General features: G+C 39.6%; 1 protein-coding gene and 1 pseudogene across 3 annotated transcripts in view; one reads left to right on the plus strand and one right to left on the minus strand.

Moving 5' to 3' along the window:
* The window catches only part of SLC25A26 (solute carrier family 25 member 26), a 141,344-nt gene that overhangs the window by 52,605 nt on the left and 71,446 nt on the right, over positions 1-17,293 (plus strand). For all 3 annotated transcript variants that reach the window (XM_062201231.1, XM_062201232.1, XM_062201233.1), the window contains one exon: positions 110-157. In XM_062201231.1, the coding sequence (XP_062057215.1) occupies positions 110-157 (48 nt within the window). The remainder of the gene's footprint in view (positions 1-109; positions 158-17,293) is intronic.
* LOC133766678 (poly(rC)-binding protein 2-like) lies at positions 285-10,385 on the minus strand (annotated as a pseudogene).

Raw genomic sequence — 17,293 nt, forward strand, 5'->3', positions numbered from 1 at the left:
TGGCACCCATATGGGATGCCAGCACTGCTAGGCAGCGGCTTTACCCGTTACGCCACAGCGCCGGCCCCTGTTCTCACTTTGTGAACTCTTGGCTTTTTGTTTGTTTCAGGGCATCCAAGGATTATATCGAGGTTACAAAAGCACAGTTTTAAGAGAGGTAAGTTGCTTAATTTCCACTATTGAGAGACAAAAAAATGATGTACTGTATTTAGTAGGTTTATTCTTCTTAACAGTCAAAAATACATTTGGAGAAACTAGTTTAAAAACTGAGAAAGAATTTGTGGTCAATGTTTTAAATTCGGCTGAGGCTTGTCTTGTTTCCTGTATCTAAAGGAATGGAAGAATGGGTTTACTGGCTGCGCAGTGCCAGTGTTTAGAGTGACCCAGCTTGCAGTCTCCTTGTTATTCTTGGTGGCTGAGTCTCTTGTGGCTGGAATATTAGGATACAAGGTAATTACTGTGATATGGGGAATTAATGAAAAGTTAGTAAGGAACGAGACAAAAGCCTTCACAGTGTGCATCAGGCAGTTGGCTCCTGCCATGAGCAGTTCTGTCAGGACGTGCTGGGCAGTGTGTTGTGGGGCCAATTGCTGGCCTCCTCTGTGCTGCTGATTCTAAGCTTCTGGGGTTCTCTGTGTGGGAAATTGTCTCTCTCACTCTCTCTTTTTTGTCTTTTTTGGTTGAAAAAGCAAAACTTTTCCATAAATAAGTAATTAGGGCAGGAAGCATATTTTAAATCCTTGCCTCACATTGCAAATGTCTGAAATTCAAGAAATGGTTTTTAGATAAGTGTGAAATAAGAGAAATTTTTGATATGGAACTTAATTTCCTATTAAAATTCAAGTGAGAACCTGCGTGTGTTTCTTCTACATCTCTGTTTCCTGTTCAGAGTTCTGTGGACAAAATATATATATTTCATTTGCACAAAAAGATTTCTTTTTATTTATTTCAAAGGCCGAGTTGCAGAGAGAAAGGGAAAGACAGAAAAGAGATTTTCCATCTGCTGGTTTGCTCCCCAGACAGTTAGAATGGTTGGGGCTGGACCAAGTGGAAGCCAGGAGTCTGGAACTCATTCCAGGTTTTCCACATGGGTTCAGAGGCCCAAGGACTTGGCTTTTTTTTTTTTTTTTTTTTCTGCTTTCCTAGGTGCATTAGCACAGAGCTGGATTGGAAGTGGAGCAGCCAGGACTTGAATCAGTAATCATGTGGGAAGCCACTGTTGACTCACTATGCCACAAAGCCAGCTCCTGTAAAAATGCTTTTAATTGAAATAAATATTGTCTACAATGGAAGAATGTTGAAATTCTTTGGAAGCCTTCATTTTATATTGAAGTCTTCTTTATTTAACCAACATTTTACATGTGATTTAAGACTTTGATTTCTACAAGGTAACAACCTGTAGTACAGTACAGATCATGTTGGTTTTTAAGGAACTTGTTTTGATGGCTAACTGAATGTTTGAAAATAAGTTATTTGTATGAGGATGACTTCTGCCTTTTAAAAACCCCCACACCATAGCTTCATTCTTTTTTTTTTTTTAAATTCATTTATTTATTTGAAAGTCAGAGTTACACAGAGAGAGGAGAGCCAGAGAGAGAGAGAGAGAGAGAGAGAGAGAGGTCCTTCATCTGTTGGTTCACTCCCCAGCTGGCCGCAACGGCCAGAGCTGTGCCAATCCGAAGTCAGGAGCTTCTTCTGGGTCTCCAACGTGGGTGCAGGGGCCCAAGGACTTGGGCCACCTTGTACTGCTTTCCCAGGCCATAGCAGAGACCTGGAACGGAAGTGGAGCAGCCAGGTCTCGAACTGGTGCCCATATGGGATGCCGGCGCTTCAGGCCAGGGCGTTCGTTAACCCACTGCGCCACAGTGCCAACCCCCACAGCTTCATTCTTAACTTATTTTCTGACTCACTAAATCTATGTTACTTACTCAGTCTTCACCTGGGTACAGGTAACGGGTGAGCAGTAAAGTTTTTTTCATTTTTTGAAAGGCACTGAATAAGTGAATCCATTTACATGCCAGAGAGTGCTGATGTTGCATATGTACAGATAAAACACATGCTTCCAACTGTGTTCAGTCTTTCAAAAATGTGTTTTGACATACGTCATGCTGATAATTAATTTCTAGGCTGCGGTCTTTGCATATAGCATGACCTTACTGAGATGACTGTGTTTCCTCAGAATGGCAGTGCTTTGTTGAAAATTTAATTGGAGTCCTCTGCATTATGCGTATTCATAAAAGATCCTTCAGAACCGATTTTAGTTGAGGTATTGCTTTTGTAAAGATTCCCTGAGAGAATGAAAGAAGCGTTATTGCCGAATGAAACATACCTTCTTTCTAAAGTGAGAAAAATAAAAAGTGATATATCTGCTTTAGGCAAAATTTTGCATTATAAACAGTTTGGATTCTTATGTTAGTGTGACACCAGAATCAAATCTTTTTGCTAAGAGCTCATTTGATTGTTTCAATAAGCAAATACATGGAAACCTTAGTAAGAATCACTGGGAACCTTATCTGTTTATTCTGGATGCAATTTTCTCTTTAAAATAGTTTTTATTTCTCTAGCAGTAGCCCATTAGAATGAGATTGAAGTTTGAACCCATGCATTTATAAAATAGATTATTTATGTTCTTTAGATTTTGTGAATGCTGTCATATGTTTTTTACTGCATCTGATGTCTGTGGAGATTGCTTGCTTATCCACAATGTCTTCCTAAATGATGTTAGTTACTGTGAATTTTAGACTGAGTCTGAGCAAGGTCAGCAGATTATACTGTTTACCTCACCCTTTCAGGATTCATTTTTCTCATGATCTTGGCCAAATTAGTTGTGGTCAAACACTGTTTATTTACTGCAATAAAAATGCAAGTGCAGAGCAAAATCATAGCTGCGTCCCAGCCAGGATGATTTCAGATGGTCCATTGGCCTGGAAATTCTATGGAAAACAGCCTCAGAATCTTGGATGTGAATTTGAAGGGCTTGTATAGAGGGGAAAAAAATAGAGAAAAGCCACTTGTTTGAAAGGAAATAGGAACAAGTTAAGCTCAGTAGATGTCTTTTGTTGTTTTTTGAATGCCTGTCCTATGCAGGACATTCAGGCCCCAAAGGGTTCATATTGTGGGGGAGGCAGCTAGGGAAGTAGATTCTTTACAGTGCCGGTAGTAAGTACGGCAGTGATGGGCGTACACAAGATGCAGCTGGGATTTTAGATGCAGCGATGCTTGAGTGTTACTCAGTTGGCATTTGTTCCTTTAATCAGAATGATTCTTTACCTCATTCTTGAAGGAGTGGCATCTAGAAATTAGAGAGATGGATGTAACAGCATGAGCAATGGCACGAAGAACACACGTGTACATACATCATTATATCTAAGCCGAATTGGGCTTTTCATATATGCACAGTGAACCAGGCAAGGGCATTTGAAGACAGCACTCAACAAGTGGTATTTGTCAGGAGGAGAGGTTGAGTCTGTCACCCTCAGAGGGACCTTTGCCAGGGGACCAGAGAGGAGCAAACGGGAAAAGCCCCTAAAAGAGTGATGACTGTCCACTGGAGTTGATAGGAGTAATTTTTGATGTCTCACTCTTGGCTGGGCAAATCTGAAAGTGAGAAGTTGGTTGGAGTCGGACCCATGGCAGGAGTTTTTAGTAACCCATAGCTCCTGGCTTCTTTTTGGTGTATGAGAGCAGCCAATTGGAGAGGATTGGAGAGAGCTGAGGATTATCACCTCCACCCTAGTTTTGCTACAAGCTGTGGAACAGGCCATACACATCATTCAACTGCTCTGTAAGTTCGTTGACACATCCAATCTTTACGTAGAAAACTGACCATTCTGAAAAGTTCCCTCGAAAGTAGTCAGTGGCTTTCTGAATCTGGTTAACATCTTCAGACAAAGAGAATTCGCAAGCGGGACCTAGAAACCTTTAAGGCTAAAGGCTCAAGAATTGCACTTCAAAGTCTCTGTTCTGTAGTCTGCCCATTCAGTGCATTTCCCCCAGAACTTGAGTTATGTAAGTCTACTTTGTGTTTTGCAGAGATAATCCGTCCTGGGTGTTGTGTTTCTTCTTGTTTTTTGGGTTAACACATCTTGGGAATCACTTTTTATCACTTCATAAAGAGCACCCTCTTTTTTATGATTGTATAATGACTGTACTATACAAAAGAGCCATTGAGTATTTACCCAGTTTCCCAGTGTGGGTGTTTTAAAGGTAGTGCAAGAATAATACTGTGCATATGTCATTTTGTACATAGTTGAGAGTATTTGTAGGCTACATGCTAAGAAATAGAATTACCTGGTTAATGATGTGGGCATTTGTAATTTTGATAGATAAGAAGAAATTACCCTTCATACAAGTACCAGTTGACACTTGAACCAACAGTGTGGGAACTCTCTTTTTTTCCTTGTCTAACCAGTGGTGCCAGCAATCTAATAGATGAAAAATAATGTCATGGTAGTTTTAATTTTAACACGGCATATTAATACATGGCTAAGAACTGGTTTACTTACTGTGAACTATTTCAGTCATTATAACTTGTGAGCATTAAATAAGGGATTCTTGTGCTTTTTGCAGTGCCGCTCACAGAATATGTGCTCAAGAAATGGTAGGATTCTGAGTATTCTTGGTAACTGAGTCTTGCACACTGAAGGATACCTTAGTGTGAAATGCAACTCTGTTCATTCATTACCAGCTGACTTCTTTTGGCAAGTTAATTAATCTTTCTCAGCTCAAGTTTGCCCATCTGTGCTAGGAACTTTTCAGAGATTGTTTTTGTAGTGCTCTCTGAGGCAGTTCTTGCAGTGATACAGCTTGCTAGGAGACTTAGAAATTAAACCTGCCTTTGAGTTGTTAGATTCCCCAACAGGGTTGCAACCTTGATCTATCAGCACTGAATGTGTGATTGCTAGTTGGTGATGAACTACCGATTGCTGTGTTGGAGTGAGAGGTCAGACTGCTATTCTTACTTTTTAAGCTCCTCCATTATACTTGCAGAGTGTTTTGTCCCCATGTTTATAGAGAAGAATTTCTACAGTTGTAGCAAATTGCAACCTGCAACTGATTTTATTTTATTTATTTTTGCCTGTTTATAATTTCCTAAGTACAACTTTAGGAATATAGTTATTCCCATCATACCGACTCTCCCACCCACACTCCTACCCCTCCTCTTCCTTCCTCTCCCGTTGCCAGTCACATTCTCCATTACGATTCATTTTCAATTAACTTTGTACACAGAAGACCAACTGTATACTAAGTAAATATTTAAGCAATTTGTACATACACACACATACGAATTGTTAGAGTACTGGTTTTACAGTTAACTCTTAGTACAACTCATTGAGGACAGGGGTCCTGCATGGGGAGTTAGTGCACAGTGACTCTTATTGTTAACAGTTAACAATCTTAGGTATGACGTCAGTCACCACCTGAGGCTCTTGACCTGAGCTGCCTAGGCTATGGAAGCCTTTGGAGTCCACAAACTGTCAGTTTTTGGACAAGGCCATAAGCAAAGTAGAAGTTTTTTCCCTTTAGAGAAAAGTACATCCTTCTTGATGGCCAATTCTTTCCACTGGGATCCCACTCACAGAGATCCTTCATGTAGAACATTTTTTGGCACAGTGTCTTGGCTTTCCATGCCTGAAATAATCTCATGGGCCTTTCAGCCAGACCAGAAAGCCTTCAGGGCTGATTCTGGGGTCAGAGTGTGCAACTAATTTTATACTCACTGGCTACTTCTGTTGGAAAAACAGCATTTTGGTATAATAACATAAAGCTACCCTAATTGTTTGCTTAATCAAAATTATCAATGTAAGTGGATTAGTAAAATGTTATGATTCTTTTGTGGGTCAAATTGACAATTCACTAGAATTTATTTTGCAAATAAGATTACCCATTTGGTGGAAGATTTTCTTACTAAGATTACACCACTTGGATGTTTTCCATTGAAAAACCTTGTGAAGCAATTATAACTAGAACTTCTGTTACTTGTTTACTGTTCTAAAAGCTGTATTCTACTTCATTCATGATAGTAAAAGCAGAATAAAAAAGTGCCATTTGATTTTAGTCTTTTCTCTTTGTATCAGTGTATGTATGTTTATATAAAAATTGATTTCTTGGATCTGTCTCTTTGTCTTTTGCTCATGCATGTCTTTCCAAATAACACAAAGTTCCTCTTGAAAAAAGCTTACTGGATGTTTATGTCTTTGTGGCTTGCAGAAGTGCTAGCATAATAACGTCCACACAGTGGGGCTCAGTTTTGATAGTCTTCATTCCTTTACTTTGGATTGATTTTTGTTGGCTTACTGTCAGACACCATAGTCATTTGAAAATGGTGAGGAATATCTAGAAGGGCTTGGAAGTACATAGGATAGTGATTAGGCCGTTTGGCATATGGTGGTACTGCGATTTTTGTATGAGATAGGTGACGAACACCAAAGAGTATATAATTTTCTAAAATTTTTCTTATTGAATCATGAAAAAGTTTTTACAGGTCTGGTTTCATTAGAAAAGTAATAACTGTTAGAATTAGCTGATTATTTTCTATATCATTAACATGTTTCTACAGAAAAGAGAAAAAAGTGATGAGACATCTTTCCAAACTTTTAATGTGAAGTTGTTTTTCGGTTAAAATCCAATGCAAACATATTGAGCCCTATTTTAATCCTACATAATTCATTTTATTAACTATGACCAAATAGAACATCTGTTAAAATTCCATAATGTTAGCTTCATGGGAAAAAGGAAAAAATCCTTGTTTGCTCTTGGAATCTGTCCATTGTTTTATTTTCAGGCTTTCAGTAAATGTGTAATGAGGCATTGTTATTAATGGGAATATTAAACAAATGAAAATGAAATTCCCCCTTTAATCACAGACGTTTATAAATTGAGTCACTTAATTGCATTTAGATTATAACTTTACTGTAGAGATGTTCTATGAAGGATAATTGATAATTCATTCAGTTCATTTTTAAGAACCTCAAATTAGTACTCTTCAGATACGGATTTTAGCCTACAGTTTTTCATCATCTCTTAAAGTAACAAATATTTTTAGGAGGGACAACTCAGAGAAATTATTTCAACGTAGAAGAATTACTTTAGCCCTTCAGTGCACATTTTCTGATGTTCTGTTTACATGAAACCAGCTGCTGTTTCCTGCTCTCATTCTTTGGGCAGATTTCAATTGTCCTGTGAAGCCATGAAAGTGCTACATATGTCCCTCATTGCACATGGACCATGTGTCCTGAAGGGGTGCCAGTGCCCACGCCTGTGGTTTACAGGGATGTAAATGCAATACCTAAGGAATCTATTAGATGGAGGTGGAAATTATCTTGTAATTCTTGATTTTAAGCATTACAGTCATAACCCATAGTGTCGAGGCAGCTATTTGTTGTTCCTTTGCATTTTCCATCCCATCTGAAATATCTTCTTCCTTCATGTTTGTAGGTTAGTTTGGATTGTGTTTAGGCTACAAATAACAGAAAATATGACTATAGTAGTTTCACCAAATAAGCTTCCTTTTTACTTCTTTTATAAAAATAAATCTGAAAATGGTCACTCTCTGACTGGTGTATTGTTTAAATGAGAGCAAGAAGGAGTCTCTTACTCTGTTTGGCTAACCTGAATGTATTGGCTAATTGACACAGTCAACAAAATGGCTCCTGTAGTGTTAGGCACCTTGGCCTCATTCTCAGATGAAGAAGGATGGGAGGCAGTACCAGCTGCATGGGGATTGGGAAGGTGAGTGTGCAGCTTTTCAGTGCAAAGTTAGGGGCAGCTGTTGCTAAGTCAGCCTTTGATGGTGCCCTATTTTGTCTCTTCATGCTCTTCCAGCTAAGTGCCTATTCCTTCAGAGGACACTGCACCTGCAGCTCCAGCTTTAGCCTTTACTTGGCTGTCCATTGTTAACCTCCATGACCACCTGTCTGCAACCACAGGTTTTTGGACATTTCATTCTACTTTGTAAACTGTCCAATCTGTTCTTGCTCTTTTTTGTGACCTGTAACCTTTAGAGCAAGTGTATTCTTTTTGAAATTAGTATTTTGAAAATACCAGTTTACCTCAAATTACTTATTTTTATACAGTTTCTATTTTTTATTTTTATTTTATTTTATTTTTTTATTTTTGACAGGTAGAGTGGACAGTGAGAGAGAGAGACAGAGAGAAAGGTCTTCCTTTGCCGTTGGTTCACCCTCCAATGGCCGCCGCGGCCGGCGTGCTGCGGCTGGCGCACCGCGCTGATTCAAAGGCAGGAGCCAGGTGCTTCTCCTGGTCTCCCATGGGGTGCAGGGCCCAAGCATTTGGGCCATCCTCCACTGCACTCCCTGGCCACAGCAGAGAGCTGGACTGGAAGAGGGGCAACCGGGACAGAATCTGGCGCCTGACCGGGACTAGAACCTGGTGTGCCGGCGCCGCTAGGCGGAGGATTAGTCTGTTGAGCTACGGCGCCGGCCACAGTTTCTATTTTTAAAATCATGATCTCTGAACACCTATATTGAAAATTTCAGGCACTGGGCAAAGTTTTTTATAAAGGTTTTTTTTTTTTTTTTTTTTTTTTTTTTTTTCAGATAATCCTTCCAGTAACCCATAGCATTACCCCTTCTTTATAGATAGGAAAGTGAAATAGGATTTTGTTTAGCCTAGGATCTCTCATCCAGCTAGGGAGAGAACCCGGGACACCAGAGCCCGTGATCTTAACCAGTATGGTGAACATCATACTTTGCATTTTATATGCAGATGAAGTTCTCTAGGGAGAAAATCCTGATCTTTTATCTTTTAGTATCATCATTAGTGCCAGGAATATGGGAAAAATAAATTTACAGCAACAAGAAGTCTGCATAACATTTAAAAAGTTAATTAGAAGATAGAAGCTCCTGGAAAGAATCAGTCTGGAAAGAAATGTCTGAAAAACAGTGGCTACCAAGTGCAAAGTTACCTGTGATCCCGTGGTTTACTCTTGTCATGATCCTTTGCTGAGGGCCCTCTGATAGCCTAGCTAAAATAGACCCACCCAACCAACCCCAGTCATTCACCTGTTACCTTTTCGTGCACTGTTAACAGGAATTAAGTTCATTTCCTGTTTATAAATTGATGACCTGCCTCCCTTCTCTATCAGAATGGATCCACGGTGAGGGCAGGTGTATCCTGATTGATTTGTCCCCTGCTGTTGATCTCACACCTAGAGGAATGTCTGACACATAGTACACGGAAGCTGTTGAATGAGTAGAGCATCTCAAAGTGAATGAGATGTCATTGCATAGATGTTCAGAGTCATGTTCCTGTGGCAAAAATTATGGACTCCTCACTTAATTCCAAGGCAAGTTAATGATTTTTCTGCCAAATAAATTTCTGTGGCTCCAAGGAGGTCAGTTTTCTTGTCTTATTTCCTGATACTCTTGTGCATTCTACAAGTAGCCCCCCCCCCTTTTTTTTAAAGATTCATTTATTTATTTGAAAGAGTTACACAGAGAAGAGGCAGAGAGAGAGGTCTTCCATCAGCTGGTTCACTTCCCAGTTGGCCTCAGTGACCGGAGCTGGGCTGATCCGAAGCCTGGAGCCAGGAACTTCCTCTGGGTTTTTCCCTGTGGGAGAATCCCCAACATGACCATGCAGATCTGTTTGACACAATGATGGACTGAGGGGTGCCAGCAATAGTGATGGCCCAGTCAGTTGAGTTGAGGAACATATGCCCTGCCACCTGTACCTGAACACTCTCATATTTCCTTGATCTTGAAATCACTTTTTCCAGTGGCAGAGCCACACTGACTAGCAGGAAACACCAGCCTCAGGGTAACCGGAGGTCTGCTGGCAGCTGTGCTGTTACTCCTAGAGCTGCTGATGTCTTCTTCCAGTTTGTCAATGATCACAGCAAAGACTGAAGATAGAATCAGTGGGTCTAGCCAAAGTGATAACCCTCTCAGGATAATTCCCTTCTGAGATGTTGGTAAGTGTACCACTTTCCTCTTTTTTTTTTTTTTTAAAGATGTATTTTATTTATTTAAAAGACAATTACAGAGAGAGCTCTTCCATCCGCTGGTTTACTCCCCAGATAGCCGCAACAGCTGGAGCTGCGCCGATCCGAAGCCAGGAGGTTCTTTGGGATCTCCCATGTGGGTGCAGGGGCCCAAGGGCTTGGGCCATCTTCTACTGCTTTCCCAGGCCATAGCAGAGAACTAGATCCGAAGTGGAGTAGCCAGGATACAAACCGGCGCCCATATGGGATGCTGGTGCTTCAGGCCAGGGGCTTTAACCCGCTGCGCCACCGCGCCAGCCCCAACCTCGTGTGTCTTCATAAAAGATTCCCCTTTCTTTCTGATGATACTGCCAACTTCCTTACTATACATAAGTAACCGGATGGTGAGATTTGATCAGCCTTCAATCACACCAATGTCCATGTTGATCAGTGTTCTTGGGAGTTGAACTTTGAGTGGTCAAGTCTTTGGTCACTTGGTGGAGGTGAAGCCAAAACTGTAGGGGCAATGCAACTGAGGGGAAAAGGAGAGCGGGTGGGAAGGGGAAGGGTGGGAAGCCCGGGCGGAACAGTAGGGGTGGGTGGGAAGGCAGAAGCCCCCAACCACCCCGGGGCTGGGCGAAGGAGGAAGGGGAGGGTTGGAGGAGGAGGGGGAAAGAGGTGGGAAACAGTCGATAATCTTTGGCATCAAAATGGGTTTTTTACATAGCCTTGTAAGTAGAGGGTCACTTACTGACCTACTGGAGAAGTAGAAATTGGTGAGAGAGAAAGCTATATATTTTTTTCCCTTTTGAAAATACTCCATTTTTAGTTAGAACTTGTTGGTCCATAACTTGTTTTATGGAATAGCACACTAGAGGGCGCACAATGCCCGTGCTTTAAATATTGGTGGCAGGAACTTTATTCAATATTCATGAAGCCAGAAGCTTCTGAGTTGCTTGCCTGACAATGTTAAAAATGACTCAAATTAGAAAACCCAAGCATAATAAAAAATGCTTTGTGAACCAAGGTGCATGAAAGAATGTTGTTTTATCTTTTGGTACAGAAATTTATTTATTTAGTAGGATTCTAGTTTGTAAAACCTTTTACATGGAAAATTTGAAAGATACATGCAAGTAGATTAGTAAAGTGAATCTCTTTTGTCCCATCACTCAGCTTCAGCAGTTACTAGAACTTGACCAATACAGCACTTCTATAGCCAGACTAACTTCCTACATTTCCATATTATTTTGAAGCATATATAAATGTTATCTTACTTCATGCAGAAATATTTCATTATGTGCTTCTTGATAAGAACTTTAAGTATATTTAATGTATCAGAAATGAATGCCATAATAGAAAGACAAATACCACATGATCTAACTTAATGTGGCATCTGAAAAAGTCAGACTCAAAGAAGGAGAGTAGAAGGTGATTCCCCAGGGTGGAAATGTTGGGAATGTGAAGTTATAAGATGGTGGAGTCCCAGGTATCTGAGGTTCCGCTAGGGTGGTGAGGCATGTTTTGATTGTGATAGTTATTATGTAAGGTGTACAATGTGAAGTCATCACATTGTATACCTTGAATATAGTCTTTTTTGTCAGTTATTTAAAAGGAAAATTTTGAAGTCTCAAAGTATTTTCCCCAAGCTATTTATTTATCAATTACAAATGGAAAAATAGTAATTTTGCACTTGCAAAAACTGGTAGAGACTACTTTATCCAAGTTATCAAGGTCAGTATCACCAATAATAAGATATACTGATATCACATACCTCCAGTGTGATACACCAAGAAGCATACAATATCACCTGATAGTCTTGTGAAATACTGCAAAATCTCAGTGTGCTCGTGAGAAAACATCAAACTGAAGTAGAGATCCAGTGTATAAAAATTGGCCATGTTATGAAAACTTGAGATGAAAGAACTGTTAGGGACAGGAAGAGACTAAGGAGACACGGCTAGTCAGTGCTGTGTGCCATCCTGGATTGGCTTTGGGAACAGAAAATGTATCTTTGGGAGAAAACAGGCAAAATTCACTTAAGATCTGTGATTTAGCTACTATTACTATAGCCATATTGGGAGCTGGTTTTGATCATTATACTCTGATCTGGTTGCTAACATTAGGAAAACCAGAGATAAGGTATATGTGAGCTCTATACATTTTACCAACTTTTACAAAAGTATAAACTGTTAAAAAAATAAGCTGTGAAGAAAATGCTGGATTTGGGCATTGTATGAAATATTTAGCATATTTTTAAAATGATCTTCTAAATTAATGACATTAAATTTGGAACTTAGAGTTTTTTTTTTATCAAAGTGATATGTGTTTCTAATAAATCAGTTAACATAGCAGCACTTGGGATGAAGAGCAGCAGTCTTTTGCGTTCCTCCTCCATTCTGCACCTGCTCTCCACGGGTAACCTCTTTGATTCTTGTTATTTTTAGTTCTTCTGATGACATCCATACTTCTGGTAACGTATTTAAGCATCTGTTCCTTCATTTGTTGACTTGAGATGCATACAATCCTATTGAGTTCTGGGGATGGGAGATGTGATATAGATCCCATTGTAGATCCTAACCCCGCTCATTCTAGCATTCCAGTTACTTCATGTGCCTGATTGTTTTAGAAGCTTTTACTCATTTGTGTCTTTGTTCCTTATCTCATGCCTTTGAACATCTTCTCACTTAACCTTCATACAGTGGAGCTGTTGGTTCTTTAGTCTGCTGTCTTGATATACTTAACTTGCAGATCTCACTTTCTTGAAAGACTTTGTCTCAGCTGCACTTGATTATTTTTTTAAGTTGACACATAAAAATTGTACGTGTTTATGGAGTACTATGTGATGTTTCAGTACATGTGTTCAATGGGTCGTGTTCAAATCAGAGTAAACCTGTCTGTTTAAGCGGTCATTGTTTCTTTGTGGTAGAATCACTTAATGCCCTTTCTTCTAACTCTTTGGGAATATTTGGTACATCATTGCTACCTGTAGTCCTACTGTTCAGTAGCATACCAAAGTGTAATTTCTCCAGTCCAATTGGAACTTAGTACCTGTTGACCAACCTTACTCTAGCTTATGACCCCATGTCTTTCTCCTGAATTCCTTTCCTAATTTGGTGTGATCATTCACTGTGTCTGGACTTCTCTGTATTGCCTTCTTGGGCTGGATTTGCTGTTTCCTGAAGGCTGCAGAGCAGATCATAATGGATCAGAACAAGACTCTGTAGCCAGCCTGCCTGAGTTCCAACTGCAGATCTGCCTCCGTAGAGCTTGTACTTTGGCTGCCTGTGTTCTCACTGAATAGAAATGCTTTAAAGCATAAGCAGCATAAGAAAATAGCTTATTTGTTTGAAGACTTTTTAAATCTGATTTTTTTGGGGAGGGTGGTCAGATAATTATCTTTCTGAAGTGCCTAACAACAGTTTACAAATCTCTTCCTAAAATGCCTGATGATAACCATTCATGATGCTGCTTTGATCTCAAATCTGTTTCACTGATTTTTTTTTAAGAAGGAAGAAATTATGTTAATGTCACTGTTCTTAGAAGAGCATTTTGATCTCATCAGTTTCATGTGCATACTGATTATGTTTGGGAAATGAGTGATTGTGTTAGTCTGTAAGTCTTATGAGTGGATTACCAAGTTTTCCAATAAAATTTACCCATACCTTGATCCACAGTTTTTCCAGTTGTTTATCTGTGATTATTTCATACTTCTGCTTTGGGTAATGGGATGATGACCAACTTAAAGTTACACTTTGGTGGGGCCGGCGCTGTGGCATAGGGGGTAAAGCTACCGCCTGTAGTGTTGGCATCCCATTTGGGTGCCGGTTTGAGTCCTGGCTGCTCCACTTCCGATCTAGCTTTCTGCCATGGCCTGGGAAAGCAGTGGAAGATGGCCTAGGTCCTTGGGCCCCTGTACCCACTTGTGAGACCCAGAAAAAGTTCCTGGCTCCTGGCTTCGGATCAGCTCAGCTCTGGCCGTTGTGGCCATCTGAGGAGTGACCCAGCAGATGGAAGACCTCTGTCCCTCTCTCTGCCTCTGCCTCTCTCTACCTCTGCCTTTCAAATAAATGTCTTTTTTTTTTAAAGTTAATTTAGTGTGAGATATATTATGCTTCCTAGGGCTAGTGAAGTATGGCGTCTACCTAATAGAAGATAGCAGTATCATCTGTGTTGAAAGGACACCAAGATACATCTCATACTGACTCAGAAAGATCACGTGGAAGTTGAATCGCTGATGATTTTCTCTTGATTCACCCAGTTGTTTACCAAAATATTTTCATCATCCTTATTTAGTATGAGTTTAAAAAAGGGTTGTAGTGCATAGAACCTATCTCATCTGTTTGTTGTTGGGCCAGTTTTGATTGAGTGCAAACACTGTATGAAGAATCTGGCATATCAGCCTATTGATGAGTGCTAAGATCTCAACTTGTAATTTTTCTCTGTTTGAAGGAGGAAGTAGGTTGAATTTATGTAATATCTGCTGTTTGCTGGACTAGATACTTTTCATATGTTTTTCACTTAATCTGCACAGTAATCCTACAAAGAATCGTTATTGCAACTGAGCGACTGGAAAGTGTGCACCCCCTACAAATCTAGTTATGCTCCTACCCAGTCTATATTGCTCATCTGTGTTGTACATGCCAACAGACTTTTGCCCGTTTAACACCTACTAGAAAACTGAAACTCAGTGGTGTAACTTGATCTACATACAGTGACACTGTTTAAATAGAAGGCAGAGTTGGACTTGAATTCTTTGAATTTTTATGCTCTTTTCATAACAATGTTCACATTTCCTTTTCTTTCTCAGTGAGTGAGGAGGTTTTAAAATGAATGATACCACCTTCTTTTTCTTGTTTTCTCTGTCTCCAACTTTTTATTTTGAAAAATTACAATTTATAGCAAAGTTAAAAAATTTCCCAGCATTCACCCATTAACTTTTTGCTTCATCTTTATCTCCCTCTCTCTGCTTTTCTCCCTTGAAGTATTTTAAGTAGGTAGGAGACATCTTATACTTAATCATTAAACTTTTAGTATCTGTCTTGTAAGAATGAAGTCATACTTCTCAGTACTATGATAGTAGTATCATACTCAAGAATTTTAACTTTGACATATTAACATTACCTAACATAGGGTCAGCTTTCTATACTCTTCCAATAATAAAAGCTCGTAGTGTTTTTCTTAGAATAAGTGAAGGATCATATGTTTTGTATGGTTGTTAGGGTTTCCCAGCCTTTACCTGCCATGACATTGACATTCTTCTGGGGCCCAGGGCACTTGTTCTATAAACAGTCCTGTATTCTGAGTTGTCAGGTTTCTTTAGGAATCATTTCAGGTTAGGGTTTTTTTTTTTTTTTTTTTTTTTTTAATGGATTTCCATATCCGTTCAAAACGTTCCCACATCCCATCCCATATCCATGCTGCTGGATATTTCGTATTATGTTATGTCTGGAGGCATACAATGTCCCATACTTGGTAAGGGCTGAGGTTAATTATTTGATTAAGTTGATGTTCTCTAGTTTTCTGTATACTGAAAGTTCAGTTCTCCTTAGTTAATCTATGGAGTGATAGTTTGAGTTTATATAGTTACCTTTTCTCTAGTAATCTTTCACCTAGTAGTATTCACATCTGTAGATGCTTATTGCCTGAAGGATTTATTACATTGGGGATTGCAAAATGATGATTTTCCTAATGCTGTCATTTTTTTCTGAATTTATTAGCTGGCATTCTTCTGTAAAGAAGAGCTTTCTCTCCCACCCTCTAAATCTGTTTTAGTATCCCTAAGACTTGGATATTTTTGTTTTTGTAGTTTCACTGTAATTAGATACCATACAGTTCGCCCATGTAAAGTGATAATTCAGTGGGTTTTAATGTATTCACAGAGAATTACTGTCACATATTCTTTTTTGTTCAATAATCATTGTCTGTTACTATTATTAGTCTTTTTAATGCTTAAACTATCCAAAATTTGACCGGTGGGAGCCTCTCCATGCTTCTCTTTTCTTTATTTTAATATTTTTTTTTTATTTAGAAGGCTTCACTCCCCACATGCCTCCAGCAGCTGGAGTTGGCCCAGGCCAAAGCCAGGAACCTGGAACTCTATCCACGTCTTCCATATGGATGGCAAGGACCCAAACACTTGAGTCATCCTGCTGCCTCCAGGGCATATCAGTAGGAAGGTAGAGTCAGAAGTGGAGCAGGGATTCAAATCTAGACACGCCCATATGGGTTGCACGTTTCACAAGCAGTGTCCCTACCTCTGCATTAAACACCACCCCAACTTCTGTGTTCTCATGACATTTCCCCGTTAGTCTTTGAGGATCCCCTTGTTGGCCTATCACAGTGTCTATTCTTACCTTGTGCTATCCCTGCCCCAATCCCAAAGTGATATGTTATTTTTTCCTTTCTATTTCTATCTGTTATCTCTAGCAAGAACAACACATAAATGTTTATTTTAAAAAATTGTCTTCCTTTATTGACTTCTTTCTGGTGTGCAGGGCTATGGGTTTTGTTTTGTTTGTTTCAGTGTTTAGAAATTTTATTTCAATTGTTAAAAATCTTGTTTGAGAGAGAGTGTACATATATAAGAACCCATACATACATCAGAACCCGTGCATGAGAGAGAGCCTGTGCACAAATTCTACCATCTGTGGGTTCAATCCCTAGATGTATGCAATGGGCCCCCAGTACCTTTTCCTTGACCTCCAAAGCTGGAAGCCGGGAACTCAATTCAAGTCTGTTAAGTGAGTGGCAGGAACTGAATTACTTGAGTCATTTCTACTGCCTCCCAGGGTCTACATTAGCAGAAAGGTGGAGTTAGGAGCTGGACTTTGGGTATTGGACATAGGTGCTCTGATATGGGATATGGTCCCTGTAACCATTGCTAAGGCCAAATGCTTGCCCCCCCCCCCCCGGGCTATGAATTTTAACACATGTGGGAGCATAGATTTGTATAACTACCACTATAATTGGGATAGAGAACATTTGCATCAGCCTCAAAACTCCTTTGAGCCATCCCTTTGTAGCCATCGCACCCATTTTTCTGCTTCCAACCCTTGGCAACCACTGATCTGTTTCCGTGAGTCTGATTTTTAAAAAAACTTTATTTTTGAGAATGTTGTTTAAATGTCATTGTGTAATATACAACCTTTTGATGGAAATTTCTTTAGTTATAAAGGTTTGGGGATCGATTATAATCATTGTGTGTATCAGTGGTTGGCTCCTCTTGACTGCTGGGTTGTCTTCCATTGTTTGAATGTATAGTGGAATGCAAAAAAAGGTGTTTGTTTACCCATTCATACATTGAGGTACTTTGAAATTCTTTTTACTTTTACTTCATTTTGAAGAAAACTG

The sequence above is a fragment of the Lepus europaeus genome, chromosome 9, assembly GCF_033115175.1.
Source record: "Lepus europaeus isolate LE1 chromosome 9, mLepTim1.pri, whole genome shotgun sequence".
Lineage (NCBI taxonomy): Eukaryota > Metazoa > Chordata > Mammalia > Lagomorpha > Leporidae > Lepus > Lepus europaeus.